Source organism: Lissotriton vulgaris, unplaced genomic scaffold (genome assembly GCF_964263255.1).
Source record: "Lissotriton vulgaris unplaced genomic scaffold, aLisVul1.2 SCAFFOLD_1119, whole genome shotgun sequence".
Classification (NCBI taxonomy): domain Eukaryota; kingdom Metazoa; phylum Chordata; class Amphibia; order Caudata; family Salamandridae; genus Lissotriton; species Lissotriton vulgaris.
The window spans coordinates 132,377-145,467 of NW_028246957.1; the positions used below are offsets into that span (position 1 = coordinate 132,377).

Sequence of the window (13,091 nt, forward strand, 5' to 3'; positions counted from 1 at the left end):
GGAGGGGTGCAGAAAGACGCAACAGAGGTGCTGAAAGAGGTGTGAAGGTTGCAGAAAGAGGCAAGAGAAGTGCAGAAAGAAGAAACAGAGGTGCAGAAAGAGGCAAGAGAACTGCAGAAAAAGGCAAAAGGGGTACAGAAAGAGGCAAGAGGGGTGCAGAAAGAGGCAAGAGGGGTGCAGAAAGAGGCAAGAGGGGTGCAGAAACAAGTAAGTGAGGTGCAGAAAGAGGCAAGAGAGGTGAAGAAAGTGGAGAGCTGAGCAGAAAGAGGCAAAAGTGCAGAAAAAAAGAAAGGTGCAGAAAGAAGCAACAGAAATGCAGAAAGTGGCAAGAGGGGCGCAGAAAGATGAGTGGTTCGCACACCATTAGTACCAACTTAACACCCACATTTAGCAATAATTAACAGGTGACCATTCTAGGTTTACAAAGGGCCTTCCACCATGCTGTAACACTTGTTGCGATTCAGAAAAGGGGGTGGTGATGGACAGAGCATCTGAGTTAATCAGAACACTCATACCCAGTCAAGAGATCAGGGCTTGATCCATCACCGTTTTTTAGCTCACTGCATCACCCCAGTTCAGAACCTGGCTATATGCAAATTAGTCTGACCCCGTGTCTCATGGGAACAGGGCAGACCAAACTACCAAGCCAATTCTTCACTGGAAAGGGGACAAGCTTCCGGGGACCGGTTTCTGGCATTTCAGCCGTCGTCGGCCCGGCTTGCTTGAATCCTAGTGGTGCAGTGAGCAAGGGACTCATGTCTGAGCATACCCTGTAACACTTGTTGCAGCATCTTTGGTAGCATTTGAGCAGTTTGAACTAGAAACAATTTTTTTTTTGTTCAAATCTTCATATTATGCAGCAGATGATGGATCATGTGGCAATTGCGTAAAATGTATAATTGTGCAAAAGGCGGTGCAGCCCAACTGTTGCATAATTTGAGTGCCCTGCTCAAACTTCTGACTAGGTCCAGAAGTGCTCCTCAGTGGTTCCTTCTTTTTTTGTCTCATTGAGTTTATAGTTTAGCTTCTATGGAAACAAGGAAGACTCAACCTGAGGTTACCACTCCACAACACAAACTACCATAACACATAATTACTCCCTATAACACATAATCCCACTCTACATAATTCCTATACACTAAATACCACATACCTTATATTCACATCTAAGTCAAAGTCTATCCACATAATTCCACTGCGCATCATACCACATAATTCCACTACACACAACCTACATCCACTCCACTCCAAGAAACATTAGTAAAACACTTTTACATTTACAACGCCTACAGCTCTGTCACAAATGTGAATCCTATTACATTGCAAATGCTTCTTTAACTAGTATTCGTGTTTGCAGAGAGGTGGAAAAAGGGGCCAGGCCTTTGACCAGTGCTCAGGAATTTCTCTGCCTAGGACTTACAGGAGGTACCAGGAGGGCTTCTTGGTCCCCAAAGTCCCTTTGGAACAAAGTGTACTTCATCCCCCAACCCGTAGTGTGCAAGTAGGCGCATTTGTAGAGTGGTGGAGAAAGGGGGGCGCGGCCTCCAAAGACATCCTACCAAGATCACTGTGTGGGACTTACTGGAGGTAATAGGAGGGGTAGTAGGCCCCCAAGGACAAACTTGTGGGCCTACTACCCCTCCCATTACCTCCAGTAAGTCCCACACATCAGCATTGCTAAGTTCTCACTCACTTTCCCCACCACTCTGCAAACGTGCTTCCTGGCATGCTCTAGGATGGGAATTAAAGTCCACTTCTCTGCTGGGGGTCCTTAGGGGCCAACTAGCCTACCTGATATCTCAAGTATGCCCCAGGTAGTAGGATAGCTGACATGTGGACACAGGCTACGCCCCCTTTTTCCATCACTCTGCAAACACGTCTCCTGGCGAGTTCTGGGTTGGGGGATTAAGTCCCCTTTTCTCCTGAGGGTCTGGGGGGCAACTAGCCCACCAGATACTACCAGTAAGCCCCACACAGCTAGATTGCTGAGCGTGGTCCGAGGCAGGCCCCTTTTTACACTATTCTGCAAACGCACCTCCTGGCGCACTGCTGTGAGAAGTTGACCTGGTATATGTTGTCCACTAGTTACAGTGGGCACCTTGTACCAGACCAAACAACCCTTATTAATGAATAGGTTAAAAACAACCTTTATTGAAAGCTATCCTAGGAGTAGCTATGGAAAGCAGCCTTCAGGCTAAGTCTTGAAGGAATGTAAAGCAGCTTGGCTTACCAGATTATAACCTCCTGAATGACCAAATGAAAGGAGAACCACACAAGGTATATATAAAATATGTTTTTATTACTAAACACTCTCTACTAACCTCGTTATGAGATTAGAGAACAAGGTACACAATATTAAAGCAATAGAACAACAGTAAATAGCACAATACACAGTGGACCCTAGGGGGATACCAAACCATATATTAAGAAAGTGGAATAACAATCACAACTGGATTAGAGCATGTAGAATCGCTGGGATCCCAAGGAACCACCCATGGTAGTGACACAGGGGACCTACAGGGGACGTGTGCAGTGTGAGAATACAGCCTCGAGCTCCATACAATCCTATGGGAAAGTCGCGGTTGGAATTTAAAAGAATAAGGATATTAAGGAGTGGACTTTGAGCAAACCCTTTTAAACTTAGAAGGTTCTAAGGCCAGCACCCATGTGAGCACCGGAGTACTCATGTTACCTAACCCAAGGAAGCTGGGTGCATAGGTGTCAAATGGTGTTGGGAATCTTTGTTGTTTTCAATGGCGTGGTGCTGCAAAGTGCGGCTGCAGTGAAGAGTGAAAATGTCCGGTGTGATCCAAGCCTGGATCGGAGCTGAAAAGAACCTGAAAGCAGAGGGGACAGAGTTTGGGTCACTTGCCAGTGATCAGGGGCTCGGTAGACGAATGCCCACCGATGTCGGATGTTACAGGTGCAAATAGGTGAAGCTTGACTCTGGAGCCACGGGGACCAGGAGATGTCAATGATGACCAAATTCCGCAGGCAAGCTATCCCATGAAAGATGTCGATTGCTGGGGGGTCAGTGTCCGGATGGAAACTAAGAAGCCTTGGCAACTGCAACCCACGTGGTTAGAGAAAAGATGCTTCGGTGAGTACCAGCAAGGTCCTGGTTACTACCCAAGCAATGGATAGTCAGGGCACATCTGGAGCAACCAGGAAAGCCCACAGAAAGTCAAAGTTACCTTCACAGGGACCCACAGGTCGACGGACCAGGGATCGCGAAGGGACCTCGAGAGGAATCACAAAATACCATCCCACGGAAAACTCGTGGAGTGTAGGCCGGTAATCTTCGTGGGAAACACTGCTCGGGGTATGGACTACAATTAGTCCAAAGCACAGCCTTAGGAATTGCCAAAAAGCATATGCTGCTGCAAATGTTCATGGTGTCCAGGGGTACGGGTTGCATGATCCCCACCATGGCTGCGGGTCTCAGGTTTGCTGAAAGCATTAGTCAGCCTCAGGGAAGCTTAGGAACCTACCTCCTGTGTTGCAAAATCTTCAGAGTCCTTCAGTAACTGCGTAGATGCCAACTGGCCAGATGCGTTGATGTGCCTGCCTTGCAGGGGAGTAACTCCTTTACTCCAAGGGAGATTCTTCAGTTGCGGCCATGGAGGGAGTTCCGTGGGGCGGAAAGGCGGGGCAGGGCAGGATGTGGGGTAGTAAACACCAGAATATGGATGATTGCAGGTAGGTAAACAATTAATTGAATAAAATGAAGTTCGTAGTGCTCGCTGCATCACATTTTGCAATGCAGGGTGCGCAACGTAATTCGGCTTTGCTTTTGGGAAAGGGGAGCTGCTAACATGCAGCTCCCTTGCCCAAAAGCAATTCTGCTTTGCTTCTTGGAAGCGAGAGCAGGTTTCTTGCTCTTGTTTCCAAGAAGCAACGCAGTGTTTGCTATGGCAAGATGGGAGCCGTGCTCCCGCCCTGCTATAGCAAACGGCAATATCCCGGGGGTGGGCACCCCAGCACATTGCAAGAGCTGGTCCTGGGGTGGTGGTCCCCAGGGCCATCTAGGTCTCCAGGAGGGGGCCGCGCGGCCCCTCTCCCAAGGTGGAGGTAGCTCAGGGGAGATGGTGGTTCCCAGGGGTCCGCAAATGACCCCCATATTTAAATAAACAGTGCCTCAGGGAGGTGGTGGTCTGGCCGGGCAGTGTGGGGGAGGCAGAAGCCCCCCACACTTACTTTAATTGAAGCCCCAGTGAGGTGGCGGTCGCCGGGCTTCAGGGGGCCGTGTGGCCCCCCTGCACTTCATGATCCATGCCCCGGGGAGGTGGTGGTCCCTCAGGCAGTGTGAGGAGGGGCAGGAGCCCCCTCACACTTTATTATTTTAACTAAAGCCTCGGGAGGTGGTGGTCCCTGGGGCTTGAGAAGCCCACAAGGCCCACCCGCCCACAATGATCAATTCCCTGGGGAGGTTGCGGTCCCCGGGGCAGTGTGAGGGGTCAGGAGCCCACCATGCATTTTTCTCAAGGCTCGGTGAGGTGGCGGTCCCCGGGGCTGCTGAATGCCCCCAGCACATAATAGATGTAGCCATAGGGAGGTGGCGGTCCCCAGGGTTGCAGGGGCCACCGCTAATTATTTCAGCATTGCCCCTGGGACCTGGCCCACCCAAGGGCTTATAGAAAATGAAGAACAGGAGCCTGTGCATTGTTTTTATTTTCTCTGCCGGATTTGCGCACCCAGCGCGAATTCAGCCAATTTGTTTTTAAAAAATGTTTTGGGGGTCCTGGGTGTCCTTGTGGGACCCTTGGGCAGGCCTTGGGGGTAAGGGTGTTTCTACCCTGCTTCCTTTTCTTGTTTTTTTATCTTTTTTTTACTGTCTTGGGACTCGGTTTTACTGTGTCACAAGATGGCTGCCAACACTTCCTGGTTTGGAGTGTTGGCAGCCAATCAGAAGTCAGTTTGTGCTAGGGGGGGTTCGCGGATCCACTGCAGTCACCAGATATTGATATTTCTTATTTTTAAATTTCTCAGTAACTACCGCACTCTGGACCAAGAGCTACCTTTCCACCAAATTTTGGTAATTCTGTTCAGCAGTTCGGGCTGTATCAGAAACAAAAGTTCTTATGGAAATTAACATGGGTATCCCCCTTTTTTCTCGGCCCCCGCTTGACGAATCACCCCGAAATTTTCAAGACAGGAATTGACCGGAGCGCCCCATTAGTTTTGAAAATTTCGCGAAGATATTGGCAAGTCAAAAAATGCTTTTCCTATGGAAACTGGGTCCTAACTATACCTACTGGCGACCACAAGTAGGTAAATATATATATATATATATATATATGGAAACCAAGTCCTTCTGTGAGCAAACGAAAACCTCCACGCTGCTACACCATCAGGAACGGACCACAACAAAGGAATTATTTGTAAAGTGCAAATTTTTATTCCATTCGGTCACAACAGGACGCGTTTCGGCCAGGTTACCCCGGCCTTGATCACATGACATGTCAGGAAGAACCACGCCCTTAAATCTCATGAGGCATGCTCAAGTCACTCCCATTCTAATCATAGACAGTGAAAAAAGACACAACATGAAAGTGCAAGTGCATATAGCATATTCAAATCGTAATGAAAAACATTATAGTTTCACAATTAATTATTTCATAATTGAAAACTCCTATTTTAAATAAAAAATCCAGGGCAAGTGCCCAAATTCTGCTTATAAAGAGAGAATATACAATTCATACTAAGAAATATAATGGGAAAGAGCAGCCCTCATAATAAGTACACCCAGTGTAGTGATAATGAAGCATTGCTAAATAAATAGCCTAACTTCTATTAAAACAATTTTAAAAAATCGGATGCGAGTGTATTATAGCAATTAGAACAAAGATAAAGAAACATTATATCACCTGCTTATAAATATTGCATATAATGAAGATACTAAATGAAGAGTCAAGTATATCAAAAATACAAAATAAATATATATGTATATATAAAAAATAGACTAATCACAGTTGAGTTATTATCAGGTATCTATTAATTCAAAAGGTCAATAAAACGGATTACACCTCCTGCCAGAAAATTCAATAGTAAAACCAGAAAACTAGTAAAACCGATAAAAAGTTCCACAGTATAAACGGTTTCTCTAAAATCCATTACCTTAAAATAAATAAATAGAAAAGACCTAAAATCTAAATTAATATATATACACATAATTACAATTGATATTTAAACCCTGCACTTATAATCAATTCACATATCATATTAAATATTCATAGCAGCATAAGAGAACAAAGTAGACACAGAATATTAAAATCATTTTCATCTAAATATGTATAGCAGATCCAAAAAACCAACTATTTATAAAAATTATTTATAAAAAGTGAACCAAGTCTTCCCCTGTATTAAGTCCATTCGGTATTTTAGTATTGAGACGTACTATGTATTGACTCTCCAATTGGCGTAATCTTTTCTCCCTATTGCCACCACGGATGGATTTAGGGACAGAATAAATAACATAGTATTTAAGATCCTCTAGTTTATTCTGATGTACTAGTTTAAAATGGCGGGCAACCGGGTAAGTTTGATCCGAGTTAACGATTGCCCGCAAGTGCTGGAGGATCCTATTAAAAACAGGGAGTTTTGTACTACCGACATAGGCAAGTTGACAGGTGCACTCTAATATATAGACCGCATATTCGGTTTTGCATGTGTAATAACCATTTATTTTGTTAGGCATGTTAGAAAAGGGATCCACAAAAAATTGTTTAGTGACCCCAAACTTACATGCCCTACATGAAGTACACTTTACAAAACCTTTCTTATCTGTCAACCAATTTTTCTGATTGGTCACTTCTGGACTAGTTTTTACCAGAGCATCCCGCATTGAGGGTGCTCTTCTGAATGTAATAGTTGGTTGGTTTAAAAGCTCGGGAGATAGTGTGATGTCAGTATGTAGGATGGGCCAATGCCTACTAACAATTTTCCTAATTGCCAGATCCTGATTACTAAAAGTAGTAATTAGTCTCACTGTGGGCTTTACAATTGTCTGTTCGAGAGCCTCATCCGGCGTGACACTATCATTTGAAAGATCACCCTTCTTTAATTTATCAAGGGCTGCTTGTAAATCCTTCTGATTATATCCTCGGGCCATGAATCTCTCCTTGGATTCTTCTAGACAAATGTCTAGATCCTCTTTCCTGCTACAAATCCTTTGAATACGCAGAAATTCCCCATAGGGGATGCTCCTAATAAGGTGTTTGGGGTGAGCACTGCTGGCATGGAGAATAGAATTCCCCGCTGTACATTTGCGATGTAATTTAGTACAAATGATCTTATTCTCCACAAAGATTTCAACGTCCAAAAATTCCACCCTACTGTCGCTAACCTGCACTGTAAACTCCAAAATAAGAGAGTTGATGTTAAGTTTGTTGACAAACTCAAATGCCGACTCCTTTGAGCCCTTCCATATGACGAACACGTCATCGATGAACCTCCACCATCTGATGACATGTTCAGAAACGTCATCCGCGTGCGTTTGCAAGAGGACGTGCTTCTCCTACCAGCCAACGTGCAAGCACGCATAGCTGGGAGAGAAGCACGCCCCCATTGCGACACCCCGGAGTTGATGATAGAGTTCTTTATTAAAAATAAAGAAATTGTTAGTTTGACATAATTCTGTCATGCGGAGCAACATTTTATTGTGTTTGTTATAGCAAATGTTTCTGTCAGACAAAAAATACTTAATAGCATTCAAACCATCCTGGTGATTTATGCTAGTGTATAGGGAACAGATGTCCATCACTAACAAATGATAGCCATCCTCCCATACCACTTCTTTAAGCTTCTCCAAAAAATGGCCTGTGTCTCTGATAAATGAAGGCAGGTTAGAGACATAATCATGGAGGAAGAAATCAATGTATTTGGACATTGACTCTAGCAGGCTACCTTGGGCGGAAATAATAGGATGTCCTGGTACTGGGGTGACTTGCTTGTGCACCTTAGGGAGTAAATATAAGGTTGGAGTGATAGGGTAATCCGTTCTTAGAAAATTGTACTCGTCCTTGTCTATTAGACATTCTCTTTTCCACTGTGACAATTCTTTAAATATTTGTTCCTTAACCTTTAATAAAATTGGGAAAGCTACCTGCTTATAACACATAACATCACTAAGCTGTTTTCTAGCTTCCTCAAGGTATGCATCACGGGCCAAAGAACAATGTTCCCGCCTTTATCGGCCTTGTTAATTACAATATTCTTTTCTTTATCCAGTTTGTCCATCAGGCGGGAATATTGTTGCTCCCTATATTGGCCCTTCCTATTTGTAGCAATACATTTTCTATGGAGGGTTTTGAGGTCACTAATAACACAATCCCCAAAAATGTCTATGGCATCCCTTGCCATAATCGGCATAAATGTGGATGGTGGGCGAAAAGGAGTAAGAGCAGCGCTAGAAGTTGAAATACCCATACTCAACAAATCCTCCTGTGTATTAAGAACAACATCCTCATTCAAATCAGCTAGAACATTTGCTGTGCGCAGCGTGCTAACATCAACTACCTGAAACAAAGAACTTGGTTGATTGACTGCAGTAATAGATGTGGCTTTAGAATTTGTTTTCTTTAGTTTATGGAACTTAACTAATTTCAACTTTCTGATAAATTTAAAAATGTCAATACGAGATTGAACATACTTAAAATTACTTTTTGGACAGAAAGAAAGTCCCAAAGACAAAAGCTGAAGTTCTGCAGTATTTAATTCAAGTTCAGTCATATTAATAACAGTATTCGCAGTTGTTGTAATCACCGCTTCTGACTGACTTTTCTGAGTTGTTAAGTCCTTTTGTTGAAGCCTCCGTGCCTTCCTCCTCTCTTTGATATATATATCATGGTAATAAACATATTTGGTTATGATTATAAAAGAATATGCCATCTACCTATTCAATATAGTTTGATTAATGAATTAAAAATTCAGAATACCGTAATGAGATTAGTGCGGTTACTTTGCCTTGAGATAACGTGCTTTTAAGTTATCTTTGGTGACAACCCTGCACTGAGGTGACCACTGCTGGTAATTGTGCATAAGGTAGAACTACTGTAATCTTGTCTAATGTGGTCACTATTACAACACTAATAATATGAGCAGCTCAGGAGGATTTTTACAGAAAATGTTGGAGACGCGATCTATCTATCTATATGTACACACACTATCACAATACTATATTTTTGATAAATATGTGAAAGTTTTTTTAAATTGTGAACTCTTATTTTAGAATTATTATACCATCATGAAGAAGTGATTATTGCCACAAAACACGTGGTCTCTGGGTTGTGCATTAAGCTGAAAAGACTAATAAAATATTAGTTTTAATACAAACAAACCTAAGCTTCTTTTGTGTAATGTACACTACATGAACCAACCAGAATGTTTAACTAAACTCCCAGTCCACTCCAAAGAATGGTTCCAATATTGTTAAAACATGTCCCGTGGAGCATTTTATAACTTTTTTCAGGAGTATATAAATAGAAGGCGGTCATTTATGAGAGCACATTTGAGCACTCGAAGAAAGAAGGCACAGGAAGAAAAAGAGGGAGGCGGGTGTCACTGTGTGATGTGTGTGGGATGGGGTGTGAAGAAACAGAAACATACACAAAAGACTTAAGAAACCCACTGAACGCCGCAGTATCTCAGCTCGTACCAGTTCCTGCCGTGTGTCAATCATCGCCAGGGAGGAGTCGAGTGCAGCGCACGAGTCTCTGGCCTTTGTCCACTCTCCAGCATCTTCAGAGAAATAGAAACACTTGTACTGGTGCCAGTTCCAGTCATTGCCACAGGAGGGCAGTACTTCCCCGTCCTTTCCATCCTTTGCAGCAGTGCTTTGTGCACACTCTTTCAGCATCTGCAGGTCATTGGCCAGTCTAATGTGTACAACTGTTAAGGACGAAATTGAACTATGAATAAAAACATAACTAGAACTATAAATAAGAATCACCACACAATGACAAATGTAAAGAGCCTGTGAGGTGTACAAAAACAGGTGCTTGAACTGTCTGGAAGGAGACGAGTCTTACACCTCAAAGGGGGAAGGCTGCTACTGTGTGACACCCCAGAAGCAAGGTCTCTCTGAGGACCCAGAGCAAGGTCTCTCTCAGGACCCAGGGACAGGCTGCTACTGTGTGACACCCCAGAAACAAGGTCTCTCTCAGGACCCAGGGACAGGCTGCTACTGTGCTACTGTGTGACACCCAAGAAACAAGGTCTCTCCCAGGACCCAGGGACAGGCCGCTACTGTGTGACACCCCAGAAGCAAGGTCTATCTTTTTGGCGGGGGCTGAGTGCTCCCTTGTACATATGGCATTCCAGTCGGGCACCAGATATCTCACTGACAGAACCAGTTCCTTGGTATTGTTTTATATGAATATTATTTAAATTCCATGATCAATAGGACTGTAAACAAACTGGCCGCTGGGTGTCGTACGTACGCCAACGACGGGAGCTCACTACTGAAGAAATGCATGATAATGACGGCAACTCACCCACGATCCACGATACGAGACACGTTATAACAAGGAACGAAGCAGCTGCCAGCACCCATATTAGGGGGATTCCGCGCACCGTGTCCTGCACGTTTCTCATACATTTTGTCCACTCATCTAAAAAAAACAAACAACAGATGTCATTGTAGCTGATGGAGTGCAAAATTCCAACTTCTTCTGTCATTTTGAACTGTCGCCTGTAGACCGCTCTTAGCTGTCTGTTGTTTAAAACTCGTAATCAAAGAAGAGTGGACCAATCTGATACTATGCCACTCTGAGCATTTGCCAGATATCCTAGCATACCAATGGTGAAGATGGATTTCCTTGCCCTCACCCACTCGCTACCATGAGCAGTTGCGGCCTGCATGATGCGCCAGGGGGGTGGGGGTGGGGGTCATTTAAAATATGTTTCTTTAAAGGTGAACTTACCTTCGCTGCCCGTTGCCACGTTATCTCTGCTCCTCTCCAGGAACAGGAAGCGGCAGGCACACTTCCTACCCTCCCCAAAGCCAATCACAACGCTTCAATGGCAGCGTTGTCATTGGTCAGGATGCCGAACATCCAGGCACCTACGGGAAGGCCATTTTCTCCATGAAGGCTGCAATCTAGGGAACTGGGTTTGAGTCCCGTCAATGACAATGAACAACATGTGATTCAGGGTAAATCACTTAATCTCCCAGTGCCTAACAAAAATGAATGTGTCCTCATGTAATGCAACTGGTGCTATGTACAGCACTCTGATACCCGAGTCGGGTCAAGTTTGCGGTATATAAAAACTGTAAAGAAAATAAATAAATTATGAGTGAATTTCCCACATTTGACAAGCTCAGCCATCTAAGCTTATAATACAGAGTTCTCCAGTGTATATTACAAGCACAAGGGTGTATACATGGGCATCATGAACCCCCCACTTAAACTTTAGCAGCTTGAGCCAGTGGTTGGCGTAACTGGGAAGTACTGATTCTACGAAGAACATCCACTCCGGAGCCCCCTCAGACCCATGCCCGCACCACATCTTCCATGGAGCAACCACCAACATAGCCTCCAAACTCCACTGCACCATCAACTGCTCCATCAAGACCGCCACCTTCCTCAATGACTGGAAACACGCCAAGATCAACTTTCTGATAAAGAAACCATCCGCCAACCTGACGGACATCAAGATCCTCAGACCCATCTCCCTGCTCTCCTTCCCAACCAAAGTCATTGAGAAGGCCATCAATGCCCAAGTGATCAGAGTTCATTGAAACGAACCACATCCTAGACATCTCACAATCTGGTTTCAGAAGCAACCATAGCACTGAGACCCAGTGGCGGCTGTTGGATTTTGAAAGTGGTGAGGCGATAAAGTGTATTGCAGTTGAGCCCGAACTGAAAAAAGAGGGAGCGGGGGGTTTTCCCTCCGCAAGAAATTTTTCCAAACAATGGATTAAAATGGTGGCTTTTACACCACATATTTACTGCAAATTGTTGCAAAATCGGGATCCCATTATAGCATGTTAAAGCACAAGTGTGAAGAAAACATTAGAAACATAAAAAATGTGTCCAAACCTCTATCGGGTCTGCTTGCAAAATTACATCCAAGCCAAGCACACACAACCAATGGAAACAGGCCCTCTAAGTGTTTTCTACCTGTAACACTGCAAATACTTTAGAAATTAGATGGCAAAAGAGATCCATCCCAGGATTACAGTTTACCCTTGATATTTTTAGCAGACTGACTGAAACAGACCCCAGACTAAGAGTCCTAATGAGAATTAGGACAGTCCTCATCGCCCGCCTGTAACACAGCATAGTTCCTGTTAGACCTGGCACCTTGGCGTGGTTCTCCCTTCCACTTTTTGTTACTGTGCCTCATGTGTTTTGCTGGTGTTAGCTGCTCAGAGCACTGTGCCACGGCCAATCAGTGCCACAGTGCAAGTGCTCCCTGTATAAAAAGATGTATTGATTAGTGGTTCCATGATTGGCTTATTTGGTTTACTGTCAGACCCAAGAAAAGTGCACCAGGAGTGCCCAGGGCTTGTAAATCCAAATGCTGCTAGTGGGCTTGCAGCCCTGGTTGTGCCACCCACAAAAGCAGCCCTGTAAAATGTGTCTAAGGTCTGCCATTCAAGAACTTGAGTGCAGTCTGGTACTGTCATGCTGACTGGGCAAGTGCACCCACTTGCCAGTCCCTAAACCTTCCATTTACTTCATGTGAGTCACCCCTATGGTAGGCCCAAGGGCAGGGTGCAGTGTAAGCAGAAGGTAGGACAAGCCCTGATGTGTGTGGCAAGTTCTAATAGTGAATTACAGCCATTTTCGTTTTTCACTATTGCAAGGCTACCTGTTCTCATAGGCCAGATGGGCTTAGAATTGATACATTCTATGATCCTAACAGACTCCGGGAACACAGTAGAAATTCGAGTTTAGTTTGCCTGAACTCAGAATAATAAAATACATCTTTTAGCAAAGTTTATTTTAATGTTCTGTGTTTGCAAATGCCACTTTTAGAAAGTTGGTATTTGCTTGCTTAACCATTTCAGCCTGCCTCTGCTATGATGTGTATCTGCTGTCTGGTTTCTGTGATTGACAGGGCTGGGGACAGGCTGGGGCTGC

At 44.3% G+C, this 13,091-nt stretch overlaps 1 protein-coding gene across 1 annotated transcript in view; it reads right to left on the reverse strand.

Moving 5' to 3' along the window:
* Window positions 1–13,091, reverse strand: part of LOC147665679 (C-type lectin domain family 2 member E-like) — a 152,088-nt gene that overhangs the window by 130,922 nt on the left and 8,075 nt on the right. Inside the window, exon 2 of the mRNA XM_086949601.1 lies at window positions 9,656–9,888. Coding sequence (XP_086805727.1) covers window positions 9,656–9,888 — 233 coding nt within the window. The remainder of the gene's footprint in view (window positions 1–9,655; window positions 9,889–13,091) is intronic.